The following is a 15,627-nucleotide window of genomic DNA, read 5'->3' on the forward strand; positions in this document are numbered from 1 at the left end:
TTAGAGGTAGAAATAACATAATAACTTAATATATACATAGGTAGTTAAAGTTATTATGATGTCCAAAGAAACACAGACTACCAGAACAGAGTTCTGCAGATAAAAGGTTTGACATTGCAGTTTTATTTATGCTTCTCTTGAGGAATGATCACAGCAGCACAGGTAATGATTGCAGTGAAGATGTAGGAACGGGGGCTGCAGCACTGTGACTGACCTTGATGACAAACTTGAAACTGCTTACTGTGAACTCAGACTGTAAGAGCATATCACCACATTGTACGCCTTTTGTAAATTGTAGTGATAGCTACAATACAAATGTAGATACTTAGCTACAGCCTTACTAGCAATCAGACCTTCAGTTGTTGAGTTCATGTGCCACAGATCCTGTATTTTTATCTTTGTCACTCCCATGGTTGTGCTAGGAGATTGACTCCCCTCAATCCAACCTTCAACTGATTTTTCTTCTCAGTCTGAGTTTGAACAAACTTATTCAAATCTGCTCCTTTCCAATGCCCATCTGTCCATGCCAGCACATCTGTCATTATTCTTTTGTTTTGGTTCAAGCACTTTACTATGCCACGTTGCCTTTGGTTAGTCAGTGAACAGAGTTAATTTTTTTTCCTCACAAAGAGGAGTACATCGAATTTAAAGTAAAGATTCACTCCTTTATATTTTTGGTGAAAGAATTTGAATTCTGATCCCTACTCTGTGTACTTTTATGATGACAAACTTTGTCAGTACCCATATAAATACATACTCACATTTTCTTTAGAACACAGTGACATGCTCCAAATGTATGAAACTGTAGTTTTCATTTTGGTTTGGTTTGTTGTTTTTTTTCTTCATGGATAGCATGCACTTGTGTGTAATCACAGCAATATGGTCAGTTAAAAGCAAGCATTCGACACTCCTTAGTCTTGACAGCCATGTCTGGATATTTTGGTAACTGTGAGCTAAGGTAGGTTTAACTATGTATCATTTAGGAAGCTGTTGGATCAGCCTGACTGCAATGTCTCTTGAATTAAGTATTATATGTATAACTATAAAATGCTGACAGTTACTCCCTGTGTTTGACATGACAGTTGACTGCATTTGTCTGACTACTGCAAAATGAAAGCAATCTCTGTAAAGAGAACAGGGCAGTTGCTATGTAGAAAATGAACTTCAATTTAGAAGTCATAAATGTAAATCTTCATGTTGCTAGTTGTCAGGAAACATGGATATTTAAAAAAATATAGACAAATACTGAAAATCTGTTTGAATATTTAAAGAAGCAAGAAGTTTCTGGCTTAATGTAACATTTTCATCTTTTTAGAAGCAATCAACTTCTGGGACACCTTTATATTTACTTTTAAGACTGATCTATATTCTTCTAATACAACTCTACGATTCCTAGAGGTAGGAACTAGCACCTTTTCACAAGTTCTCCTGTGGAAGAGAAATTTCTCCCCAAAATGTCCTTTATTTATAGGAAGGAAAGAGAAAGTGGACTCTTGGCTACATTTTTGAGTGATAAACAGTATATATTACCATTTCAGTATAGGCTGAGATAGGACTATTTAGAGTTTGAAGCTTGATGCATCAGTTAATGAGGTTATCTATTTTATGTCCAACTTCCAAAAGATCATATCTGTCTGTACTTTTTATATTATTTCTTTTTATATGTTATTTTTTCTAAAAATTATTTTTAATGGAGAATAATTTTATGTTGTTCTTGAAGAAACAGGTTAAGGGTATTCTATAGAAAGCTTGACATTATAAATTATTACATTGCAATTACGTTTACAATTGCAAAGACAGTTCTGGGTTAGAGAGATATGAATGAGGAAACTATGGAACTAGCTCAGTTTTCACATACTCGGGTAAGTCTACTCCTGAAAAGTCTCTGTGCTCATACTCTCTGGAGAGAGACAGCATGACTCCATGTTGTCTCTTTCTGCAGAATTTTAATATTAAGAAATTCATTGGGCTTTATTTATTTTCATTTTAACATAATCTTCCAGTCTGAACTCCTGTTTTGAGTTGTCTCTAAAAATCTGTTTCTTAGTCTAACTATTTCAACTCAATCTATTTCAACTCAGTGTTTCAACTGTTGAGATGCAGAGGAGGGAGTATTAAAGAGGGAGTATTTAGTCTTTGCTCTTTTTTTAATTAAAGAGTAAAACAAAGAGCATCTTTTTAACTAAACACTGTCGGCTAAAGTATTTTAACAACTTGGACCCAAGAAATGGTGTCATCCTTCACTAACAACTTTAGCTCTCAGTGCATTCAGTGGAAGTACATTTCAAATTAGACTGGTAAAAAAAAGATTTGGCTAGTATTACTTGGTGTTGAAGTTCACCAAAATTAGAAATAAAAAATCTTGTGGCATTATCTTATATTATAGGGGAGGAAACATATTATCTTGCTTGATGATGTACTAATTTGATAGATAATGATGCAGACATGATAGAGACAGAATTATTTTGAAGGGAGGACCACCATTAGCCAGGAAAACTTTGGCATACAATATACCTGGAACATGAATAGCCAGATCATCTATAATATTTTTTCTATAGTTTCTAACCAGTGAAAAATATTCTTCTTTTTTTTTTTTTCATTTCTTTTGCTTCTTAATTTAGTGGATTAAATTATGAGTTTACTTTAATGGGGTTGACATGGAGAGCTATATGACCCATAAAAATATTTCTGTTAAACTCTTGATTTACAGTGTTGTCTCTTCTGCAATAAAGTGAAGTCTTATTGGTAATTTCAGGATCATGCCACCCACGCACTAGAGCAGCTACTGAAAAGTGCAGTATGTATTCTGCCTGAAAAGAATCAGCAGGTGATGATTATACCCTGCAGAACTGTGATGGGAAATAAGTATGTTGAAAAAAATTGTGGCTTATTTTAGCGTTGTGGTACATTTTCTGATTATGTTTTAAGGAATGAAGCTGAGCATTCTGTGCCTGTGTATAGTATGTAACTTCTTAATTTCCCATGTAAATTTCCAGTTGTCCATGACTTCAGGTGTCTTCTGAAAAATACATTTTTACTGTACTAGTTGTATAATCTAGACACTTCCACATAGATGTGTAATGTAACCAGAGATGTTAGAATCTATTTACCCTTGGTTTTTTTCAGAATTGACTGGACAAGGGATAGAGCAATCTAATGGATAAAATAGCTGCTTTGACTGAAAGTTTGGGTGACATGATTTCCAGAGATCGCTTTCATGTAATTAAAAAATCTGAAATCTAGAATTATCTGTAAAATTCTAGATATGTTACCTCAGATTAACTAATTTCTTTAAAAATTTAGGGCTGCCTCCATTTTCTTCCTCTGTAAACTACTCTTTCTGAAAGTATGACTATATCTGTTCAGCACTGTGTAAATCTGGGCACGACTGGGCTGTGTTGTCTCTTGGTGTGATCGTGGAACAGCAAAATTAAATTGGTAAGATAGAGAAAGAAGAGAGATACTGGCATTGCTGATATGTGTCAGAAATCATTTGAAGTTTATAACTGCTATTAAATTTTACTATTAATTCATGTAGAAATACATGTTGGATTGAAAAGTCGCATTCCTAACAGTGAGCAACTGGGAAAATCTTAAATAGTGTGGTACATTTTGTTATTTTGTGGCTTGCAATTTAGTGGTAACCAGAAGACACACTTTCAGGGAACGCTTTTTTTTCAGTATTGCTGGATAAAAATGGGAAAATGGGAAAAAAACCCCCTCTAATTGAATTACTAAGTGAATGAATAGCAGTAATTCACAGCATGTAGTTTTATACAATAAAGAAGTTCAACTTTGTGTTAAAAACTTTGTGTTTGAACTTCAGTTGCTTCATAACAGAAATATTACAGCTGTATATTGAAACTTGAGAACTTACGCAGAAATTCCTGGTTAGACCAAATTGGATTTGCTGCTCAGTATTACATTTTGGGGGAAAAATGCCATTAGATACTTTGTTGTTTCTATGATAGAAAAGGCTGGTATTTGATGTATCTGGAGTTAAGAGATCAGTTGGATGGCGTTATCTGGGCACTGTGATTACTGCATGGATTTACAATGCAGATTAGCCATTAAGTCATACTGTGATAAAGTTGCAGGATTATTTAAAAGCATTTGACATTTTGACACTTTTTTGAGCCTAGTAAATTTTTTGAACCACTGACAAAAGGTAACACTAGAAACCGTGAGAGTTGTTTTTGTTTCCCCCCCCTTTTTTTTCTTAATTTTCTTCAGTTTTCAGTAGTAGGGAAATTCATGGCTTTGTAGAGTAAGTCCCTGAAAAGTCTGTAAAATTCATAGAACCTGATTTCTTTCTGAAGAAAAGGCCTTGAATGACAACTGGGCCTTTCAAAACAACTTTGTAATCTGTTACTATGAATCCTCTCTTGCTGAACAAAAGAAATTGCATGACCTGGGTTTAATGTCATATCTGGTTATATTTCACTGAAAACTTTTATTACCAGTGCTCATTATACTGAATCTGAAAATGTGATAAACTCTGATTCAACAAGTTATTTAAACCAACATAAGCATTATTGTGCTTAATTTGGTCTTCCATACATACAGAACTTTACTAAGAGACACTTAAAAAAATATCCAAACCCATTCTGAGGCTAAGAGCTTCTTAAAATCTGAAACGAATTGTTATGATTTTTCTTCTATTGATCATTCATAATTAAGAGGAATTCATTAATTGGAAGTCAGATAAAATGAAACAGATATTTGAGATACCAAAGGGAAATATGTGAGACTACATTGTTTCATGTTTTCATGACAAGGTATTTTGGATTTGTGTATTGATAGAAAATATGATCTGCCAATTTTAGTCAAATGCAACCTTTCACTTTAAGGTCACTCAGAAAGGCAATTCAGCCAGGAAATGAGAAATGTCATGTTTTATGTTTTTCTACCTAGAATGGTGTTAATAAATTGTACTGCTGTAGAATGCAAATTCTATATTAACTTTACAGAAGCAATAAGCAGTAATGATCCATAAAATCTCACTATAATAAATAGAAATAGTAGTAATACAGTAATACAGGTGATAGTTGTATTACTTTGGAAAAAGGAGATAAGTTTTTAAAAAACATGTTATATTTCTCTGTATAATGAGAACAGTCGAACAGGCATTTTGCAGAGTTTCTCAACATAAAGGATATAAGTGTGAAGACATTGAGGTAAATCAGTAAAGTGAAGTATGAGGTTGACTATATTATTTTTGAAGATGCTATAATTTTGTAGCATCCTAATTTTTGATTCACAACATTTTATACTGTGAAAAAGAAGAGAAAAATATAAAATCTTCAGGCAATGTTAAGTCACATTAATTCTACTTAATTCTGAGTTTGGCAAAATTGAGCCCATAACTCTCAGACAGTGTTTTAGCCTGCCTAATTGCCTAAGTGCTTACAATCCACTAGCTTCACCCCTAATCAGCCTTTATGTTTAGCAGACACTTAAGTTTTATATACACACAAAACTTTTTGATTAAACTGTTGTAACTTCTTTGTATGTGGACAGGTGCCTAAATTCTGCCTTATTCATATTGGTTTTATAGAGTTACTGGGTTTACATTGTGATGAATAAATGTGGATAGCAGAAAATTCATTCAGAAACCCATCTGGATACTTGTGCTTCCTATATGAATGAGAAAGTGTGGACATCTCTGAGGATGTTCAATTGATTGCACTTTTATGTTGAACAGGAAGCCACTGGAAGCTAGCCAGTGTGAGAAGAGTAGAGGATTTTGTTTGACTACATGCCTAGCTTTTGAGCTGAATTAAGCATCAGGGCACTTAAAGAGGATATGCAGCTGACAAAGCAGAAGGCCTTCCTTCACTCCTTTCCGTCCACTTCCAAAGTGGACAAATTGAGTATATCTTGTTTTGGATTTTTTTGAACATAATAACATTCTCTTGTAAAGTGCCTTAAAAATTTTTGAGCTCCCCTTTTCAAGGACAACTTCCTTAACATCTTTCTCCTAAGGGCAATTATTTCTCATCAGGACTCTACATCCAAATAAGAACTGCAGACACTCCACAGTTTGGATCGTTAAGTAGCCGGAATCTCATTTGCAATCCAGATGGAAAGATCCACTACCAAGTGCCTCCTGTTCATTCCACATGACATGCAGACTTTGAGTAGCACATTTCTTTTTCTGACTAACTCTGTTTCCTTGAAATAAAAGAAATTAGTTGAATCAGAAACTAGAGCAATAGAATCAGTAGTCAAAGAGTTTTGTGTACTTTTTACCATCTTGTTTGTGTGAAATGTTGACATAGTAGTTTATTCATATATAAAGGAAGGTCATATAGCATTCACAGAGAATATCTGTAATCAAATTATTACATATAGTTATTGTGAGTGCAAATCTAGTGCAAAATTCCTTAATTCTGAATGTTTCTCCTTCAGTGATTATTGAATTAGGTAATAGTGCTGATACATTGTCTTTATATTTCAGAACCATGAAATCATTAGAATCATTATTGCTGGAAAAGACCTTTAAAAGCATCAAATACAACCACTAACAAACACTGCCAAGCCCATTGGGCACAACTTGAGCCCACACTGCTGGCTAGCATTCAGTTGCTATTGATTAACACCCCAGACAGCTTTCAAGCAACACATCCCAAAACCTGGGATTTTTGTATCCCAATTGCAGGACTCAGTACTTGGCCTTGTTAAATCTAATTCAATTGGTCTCAGCACATCACTACAGCCTTTCCAGATCTCTCTGAAGAGCCTTACTGCCCTCAATCAGATTAACATTACCACCCAGCTTTGTATCATCTGTGAATTCACTGAGGATGCTCTTGATTTCCTCATTCAGATCATCGATACTAAAGATATTAAACAGAACAGGCCCCAACACTGACCCCTGGGAAACATTACTGTTGACTGACTGCCAGCTGGATTTATTTCCATTCCCCACCACTCTCTGGGCTCAGCCATCTAGATAGTTTTCACCCAGTATAGAGTACATCCATCTAAGCCACGGGCAACCAGTTTCTCTAGGAGTATGCTGTGGGAAACGGTACCAAAGGCTTTACTAAAGTCCAGGTAGACGACATCCACAGCCTTTCCCTCCTCTACTCCATGATAATGTCCTTTCGTGACCACTTTCAAATCTTAAGGTGTTTATGAAAGAGGTTCAGAGCATGACAAAGTACATATGTGTTTACCCGTCTCTGGGAAAGTGGAAAACAGTTTCTTTCTTCTGAGCAAGGTACATACCAAAAGTCTCTCTCCTTTTATTCTGGATGTTTTGAGCTTTGAAGCTGACACCCTTGAAACTATGACACTCTGCCTTTTCATTCACTTTCTGAGACATCTTTTGGTCCAAACCTCACTTTCCAAAGAGTTATGTCATCTCTTACCAGAGAAAGTTCATGAAAATAAATGTTTGCATGGACTCTCCTTTGTAGGTAAGGTTCTGGTTATGAAATGACATCTGACAAAAAGTAATTAATGGTTTTATTATTATACTTGGTAATGTATAATATGGGTGGGATTTTTAATCAATTTATTTAAATGTAACAGCATTCACCAGAAGTATTTGTTTTTGTGTGTGTGTATTTAAAACCTAGGCATTAGAGCATAAGCAACAAGTACTGTTTCCATGGAGCTCAGGTTTCAGCTGATTTTATTTTTTTAATATAATATCCTTTTTTTCTAGTAGATATTTCCTATAGCTTGATATTCAAATAAGACATGTTTTATTTGTTTAACGGTCATAAAAATAGCCAAAAAAAATGGGAGGGTGTTTAACCTGGAAATTGCTTTCTAATTTGAAATCACATTTCACTCAACTAAACTAAGAATCATTTATTAAACTAGTTATTGTATTGTGCTACATTGTTGCACATAACCATTAGCATTTGCATAAACCAGATTATGTAGACTTCTAGTATATTCTTTGTCATAGTCAGTTGTTTATTAGAGGAACCATCTGCTTTTTTTCATGACCTGAATATTGTCTGCATGAGAAAACATGTAACATGACTACAAGTATTTAACTTAATTTGAAAATTCTGAACATCTGCCAGATAGAATTATGAAAACTGCATAAAATATAGTGATATATTTCTGGTGCTGAGGTTAACATTGCATTGATTATGTTCACAATTTACCCAAATTTTCAGACATACATAGTTTGAGCTTCTTTGGTAGGTTTTGTATTGTAAAGCTTTGTAGGAACCTTTAGCTTTCAGGGTTGACATCTGTAGAGTTTTCACATAACATTTTAGATTCTAAAAAAGATATAGGAAAACATGCATTTGAAAAAGAGAAGGTAAGCCTGTATTTGAGGTGCAATGTAAATAATACTCATTTTTCCTCAAACACAGATTTTGAAAAAGCAGATCTAACTTTTTTGGAATGGTTTCTGAAAAATTACACATCATCTTTACATTTCTAATAATGTAAATATATAGGACAGCAAATCTAGTATGTTTTTTAAAATGAACATTTTTCTTAGCTCTGCAGAAGGCTTATAGAAACTTGCTCACAAACATTGTTTCAGATGCTGAAAGGTAAGAATTATTTCAGAAAACCTTGTACATGTATTATTCCCAAAAAACAGCAACCCCATGGTTTTAGGTGCTTGGTGAGAGGGTAAAAGAGAATACCCTTTCAAATTCTGTAATATAAATACTTTTTACAGACCAAAGTAGATCCTCCAAAGCCATTACCCTTAAATGAGACTATTTCGGTTTTTTCCAGATTCTGTAGTGTATCATGAAGTGAACCTTATTATCTGTTCTATGACAAATTACATATTCAAGTATTTCTAGGTGTCATAACAATGAAAATTTACCATAGTTTGACTCATGAAAAATTATTCTAATTACATGATACTGTAAAAATTACTTCATTTAAACTATTACTAAGAGATAAAAGTGTTTTCACTAGCCATAAAATTATAGTAAATCCCTATTTTTTTCAATGGAGAGGGCATCTAAATATTTAATCAACTGTGATCTTGGATTATGATGACATAGGAAATACTTTCATTTTGTTTTCCTTGGTATGCTACAAACTCACACTGCACTCTTTAAGTTCAGACATTGTCACCTTGCTGCCTGCCAAAAAAATTTGTAATTATCTTTAGTCCCTGGTCATGACTTCTTTCTTACTTGAATTTTTTATACCTCTGGTTACTTACTATGAATATTTCAATGGGAAGTGTCCCATTTGCAATCATCAAGAAGTACCTTTTATACAAACACATTTCAACTATATATGAGGAAGAAATTTTTTATGGTGAGGATGATGAACCACTGGAACGCGTGGCCCAGAGAAGTGATAGATGCCCCATCCCTTGGGTGGGTTGGATTGTGTCAGTTTGGACAGGACTCTGAGCAACCTGACAAACCTGAAAACATCCCTACTTCTTGCAAGAGGATTGGACTTAAATGGCTTTAAATTTGCCTTCCAATCCAAATTCCTGTATGATTCTGTGACATGGGATAAATCTAATAGTCATTGCTTGCTGTTGTGGTAATCATCAGCTTTGTGTTGATGGAGCAGTGAAGGATAAGCAGCTCCCCAAATTTTTATTAATAAAAGCATCATAGTACTCTTCTGAAGAAAAATTATGCAGAATTTATCCCACTATGATGGAAGAAGAGCCACTTGGATTCTTCATGCAGATTCTTGGCATGAAGCAAGCCAGGTGAGAAGATACAATTCCCTGATGGATCTCCAGGAGTGTGGCAGAATTTAATAGCAGTTTTTCATTATCTATATGAATGAAAAATATTTTATCTAAAGATGGCAGGTTGCATTCTTCCTTTCTACATTTATGAGAGTGTTTCTCCTTTAAGATTTATTAGTCAGAAGAAAAGAAGCATTGGATATCTTCCTCTTTTTGTTTTTATATTTTTGCAGGTAATAATTATAGTAATAAAATTTTCTTTTATCTGAAAATGTCATTTAAGTCCATTGAAACTGGCACCTAATCATTCTCTTGTAAACCAGTATCCTTAACTTATATTTTCAAGTATGAGTATGCATAGAGGCATTCTTTGTCCTTATACTTTGTAAAAAAGTGCCTAGGGCTAAAATAACTAATTCTTCTAACCTTTGGGATTCTTATCAAGTGTCTAACATAAATTGTGAGGATAGATAATGTTTAATGATGAGTTGTATATCAAAAGAGAGATTTAAGCAAATCCAGATCTAGAAAGTTTTCAAATAACAAAATACAGTGTGACCTTCAACTGTGAGTAGCCTAGACTCTAGGAGGTGGAGACAACTCTTCATAAATTTAGGATTTATGTTATAGATAAGATGTTAATTGCCTGGTAAAACACAACATTCCCACATGAATTATCACTGCAGTGAATGTGATGTATGAGATGTCATGTTGCATCTTTTAAAACCAGTTTTTCTGCTGTTGCTCATCTGACTGTCATATATGTCTATGCTATGTTGTCCTGTGTTCCAGGGAAGTAATAAAACTGACCTGATTTCTATAGGAAAGGAGATGGATGGTATGAAAAAATTTCAGTTAAATACTAATTCTGTCTTGTCAGAATGTCAGTTCAGGTTAGATACCTACTGAACCTGTATTATCAGTCCTTGAGCACATATAATTCAGACTGATTCTTGTAAGAATTCAAGAATATCTATAAAGCAGAAGGTAAAATAGAACTCAGCAGAAAAAAGGACGAACTCAACATCATGTAGTTTTTGAAGATTTACTTATAGTATGGCATATTGCTTCATATCTGTATATAACCATTTCCATTTGCCATATAGATGTTTCAGATGCAAATTAACTCCCACTGATCAACAATCACAGCCTACCCTCTCCTCCCTTCTTTCTGTTTTCTAGTCCTGTTTAGGTTTCAGATTAGATATGATAGATATTACACCATCCAGCATATGGTCAAAAGTGACCCAACTGGCTGGAGGCCTCAGAGTGAGTACCATGCTATGTTCTTGGTTTGTACTTTGCAACTTCAATCTCATGTTGCTGTTCTTTCTACAAGACAAAAATTTAATATTTTATTGGTACGAGCAATGGTTCTCTCATGCTTTCCTGGTGACTCACGCACTCTTTTTCTTTCACTCCTATAGGGCACCCTACCTCATCACTTCCATGAAGTTGTAATCTCCAGTAAGAATTAATTCTGACTTGATAGTGCTCATAAGTTACATTTGTCATCTTGAACTTCTTAGGAATAGTTTACAGAAATTAGAGATTGGTTTTTAAATCTGTAATCTGGAAAAAAAAACCAATTTAGATTACTTTGATTTCAGGACTAAAGTCTGTTCAACTATAATGGAAGAATATTTCTTTAGAAGTTTTTATTATGCAGATGAAAATATCTAGGACATGTAGGATTACTGTAGAGACATCGATCATTGCAGTGGGTCAGGTGAGACAACAGAACTGATATTATTGAGAAGAATGCTGAAGAGCTTTTAATCTTAGAAGAACACAGAATCACATTGCTTGGTGCCTGATATGTGAAGATAATTTTCTGTCATCTGCTAACATTCAACTGTAATTAGTTTAGAGTTTAAAAATTTCTAGAATATTCTCGTTACCTGCAAAGGGAGAACACATTGCAGCAACCAGAAGATTTTACATTCCTTTTCTTCAGCAATGAAAATATTGGATTTGCTTTGCTACATATATGCTTTTTTATTTAAGGCTTATCTTCTTCACTTAATCAGATAGAGAGAATTTCAGACTTTTAAAAGTATTAACAGTTCTTTTTTTACACCAAATTCTGCTTTGTATACTATTACCATATTTGCTTTATTAGGGAGAGATTTAGGAAGAATTTATTTGTCAGTGATTAACATTCAATTTTCTCAGTAACCCCATCATTTTATGTATTCTTTTCTGACATTTATATTCTTGCAATGTTAATTACAAAGTGTTGAATAACTTTCAGAAAATAAAATTGAATGTTAAGGGCAATTTAAAAAGGAGGAAAGTACAAAAGGGTAAACATCATTATGTTAGTATGAATCTTGGTGAGCCCTTAACTTACATGCCATGTGAAAATCTAACCTGTCACATCACTGAAGACAGAGGGTGATGAGTGATACAAATGGTCAAAACCCTTGAGCAGCTGACTAAAATTTCTCATTTCATAAAGTAGAACACAAGGGAAGTGTGATAGAGATCTGTTAAATCACAAGCAGAGGATATGTAAAGAGCAACAATTCGTTGCCTTCTGAAGTACAAGAACTGAGGATGTCAAACTTGTTCAGATACCTAAAACCAAAATGAGGTGCATGCAAACTGTAAAACTTGACATGTTCTCTAAAGGCAACTTGAGAAGGCAATTTTAGAAGGTTTGATTGGTGGACATGCAAAACAGTAAATATATTTTTATTACTAAGATCCCCAAAGGATTAGTAGTGCTACTATATGCTTGTCCTGGTCTTGTTCTAGTCTGACTGTTCTGTGGGCCAACACAGTTGCCTGCCTTTGTAGGCAGAATATTGGGTGACATAAAATATGATCCTACATCTATTCTTAGGTTTTATATATTGAATTTTAACATTTTTTTTTTAACGTAGCTGAATTCAGGATCTGAGCAGGGCTTCACTTTGGTGTTTGGAGATGATTTTAAAGCTGCAATATTTCTTTGTGATCTTCTCTACTCAGATTTACTTTTACTAGGGTTTTGGCATTCTGACTTACAGAAAACCTGCGTGTACAAGGATTAAACCTATTACTTTGGTATATTTTTTTTACCTTACTCTTTTTACAGCAGACTTGAGTGGATAGGGTAGAAATACTTTTTCATCATGGTAGGAAGGAATCATCCTCTTGTCCTACAGTTGCACTTCAGGCAGTCTAGAAAGAAATACTTTCCATATTTATTGTGATAAAAAGGCAGGAATATAATAAAGAGTTTACAGTACTGTTATTTATAAAATACAATGTTTCTAAAGTTTCGTAAATTTAAAATTAAGGTTTAAAATAATGCATATTTACTCCAGTAATAAAACTGTATTTGTAAACTTCTTGATTTTTGTTGTACCCTTCATAATATCTGTGCTTCATTTTATTCAAGTGTCATTTGCAGGATTTAGAAGAAAAAGTGGCTTTTTTCTTTTTTTAATCAGATGTAGGCTACAGGAATAATATTCTCTTAACTTCATTTAAGCAACGAGATAGATTAAGTTTTAAAAGTTGTATTTGTAGGTGTTTACAAACTTCTCTAATTCCTTATTAAGTCTTTAAAATCTGCTAGTTAAAACTAGTTGCTACACAAATTCAGAGAGTTCTTACCCTGACTAGACATAAGCAGAAATGGGTAAAAGAGGTGGAAACACAATCATATTTCTCTTTTAAGCATGTTTTTTGAACACTGACCACTAATCTTGTATTGTTTGCTAGTACATACTAATTTCTTATTACCAATTCTTGTTAGTGTTCTGTTTAGTTTGTATGGGTTTTTTTTTTTCCCCTGTTAACTCTTTACAGTATTTATGTTCAAGTTTTTTATTTGGTGGTGGTTTAACCTAGGATTTAAAATTCATTTCTACTTAAGTCTTCAGGTAGAATTTTGAAGTGCAACTCCTGTTGCTGCCATCTCAACCCTATCTTTTGAGAGGCTTTGAATTATTGTGAGATTACGAACTTTCATAAAAATCAGGTCACAACACAATGGGCAGGAAAAACTCCAAAGTTTGGTAGTGTAATGATCTGCTAGCAGTATAAATAACTTATCTGAAAAATAGGACTGTTATATACAGCTATAGTGAACTTTGGTAATATGAGTTCTTGTTGAAGAAATTGTTATTCCACATCCTGTTCTAGTCATCACTTTATTCAACAATATTCTGAGTAGTGCTGTGATGATATCCAACTGTCAGACTGCTTTCTGACCCTCTGCATTTTATTGCATCATATTTTATTTATGTATTATGCTAGACTTTCCCAGACATCCACGTGTGCAAAGTAATAAAGATGTGGAAATATCTTTGCCCATGCAATTACTTCCTCCCAGTATTAAAAAAAAATAAATCACAAATAAAGAAACTCTGGTGAAACTGTATTTCTTCATATTCTAAAGCAGAGACAATCTGTTCAACTGGCCAGTTTGTGTGCCAGCAGAACTTCTGAGTAATTCCCTTTTTTTCTTCCTGAACATTTGATAATGATAGGAAATCACTATATGTATCACTGTTACGGGACTTTGCACTATTATCACCGTTATTGCTGTCCACTTAAATACAGAGCAGTAATTCATCTTCATTCACAACTTGGGGTTCTGCCATGAAAATGTAGATGGCATATCTTGGATTTTCTTATGTATAATATAAACACATCGTAAAACCATCCCTAGAGATAAAGTGATTGCAGTGGTTAATGTAACAGTCACTTTCATGAAATACAATTTTTAAAAAAATGAGTAAAAGATATCTCCTGAATTAGAAACTAGCAAAACAGATGTGGCAAGACTAGTTATAGCTTTTGTTAAACATACAGTTTGATAATTAAAGATATTTCTGTAGCTAAACAGGAATTCTATTACACAACAATTTAAAGAAACAAGGAATGTTATCTCCTGGCATGCAAATAATTCTTCCAGTCTGTAACAATTTAGATTTTAAGCGAAAAACTGAATTTTAAACCATGCTAGCCAGAATTGTTGAACCTAGTTCTTTTCCTGTGTCTTCTGAGAAATATCTCTCTTACCTATTTGAATTTTTGCATTTCAGGAATCTTATTCAAAGAAGAGAGGTTATGCATTGGAAGCAATATCATCTGTACCCCTGGATGCAGTTTCTTCCGAAAATGACAGCAATCTTTGTGATTCAATAGACATAGCAGTGACCAAAAAACCCTGTTCCCTGGAGATAGCAAGAGTTCCTTCTTCAAGACCAGGTAAATAACCAAGTAATCTTTTATAAAGTATTTGATATAAATGTAATGTTATAGAATGTTATACTGTATTTTTAAGAATACAGTACTCTGTTTACTTATCATAGCATGATTATAGTCTTCTGTTAGTTACCATAAGACCTTAATATCAGAATAAAGATTAACAGCAAAACGCTCTAGAAGGGAAAACAAAGTAAAGATTTAAAAAAATTCCTAGATAAATTTGCAATTCCAAAAGGCAAATTAGAACTCAAACTTCTTTATCCAGCCTTTTGCAGTAATCTATTTACCAACCTGTTTCTGTTTTTAATGAAGTGCTTAGTTGTTACAGATACAGGATTATTTTAGTTAAAAACTTAACATCACAATAACTAGTTAAGCACTTGTTAATCACTTGGTAATAGTTTAATCAATTAGCTAAGCACTTCCAAATAGCTCAATTACCTATTGATTAAGTAAGTATTCATTTGAATCACATAAGGATCAAACTGCAAGAATTACATACCACACCAGATAAGGACCTGTTAAGACAAGACCCTGGGACCTGTTCAGACAAGATCCTGGTGTATGTATTTGTTAGGTTACCTTAGCTGTTACTAAAACAAAGAGACTGATATCTTTTTTTAACCAATCAGTATGATCTTGGAAATTTTATCATAGTTAGGAACCAATCAAGATAAAGGGCAAATTAAGAGATGGACATTTTATGCATGCTTTTGTTGGCAAATATAGTTCTTTGTTTGAAGTGTGTAAAAATATTGAAAGTG

General features: G+C 33.7%; 1 protein-coding gene across 4 annotated transcripts in view; it reads left to right on the top strand.

Moving 5' to 3' along the window:
* The window catches only part of ANKS1B (ankyrin repeat and sterile alpha motif domain containing 1B), a 431,515-nt gene that overhangs the window by 112,346 nt on the left and 303,542 nt on the right, over nt 1-15,627 (top strand). For all 4 annotated transcript variants that reach the window (XM_061988906.1, XM_061988958.1, XM_061988983.1 and 1 more), the window contains one exon: nt 14,698-14,863. In XM_061988906.1, coding sequence (XP_061844890.1) covers nt 14,698-14,863 — 166 coding nt within the window. The remainder of the gene's footprint in view (nt 1-14,697; nt 14,864-15,627) is intronic.

The sequence above is a fragment of the Colius striatus genome, chromosome 1 (genome assembly GCF_028858725.1).
Source record: "Colius striatus isolate bColStr4 chromosome 1, bColStr4.1.hap1, whole genome shotgun sequence".
NCBI lineage: Eukaryota > Metazoa > Chordata > Aves > Coliiformes > Coliidae > Colius > Colius striatus.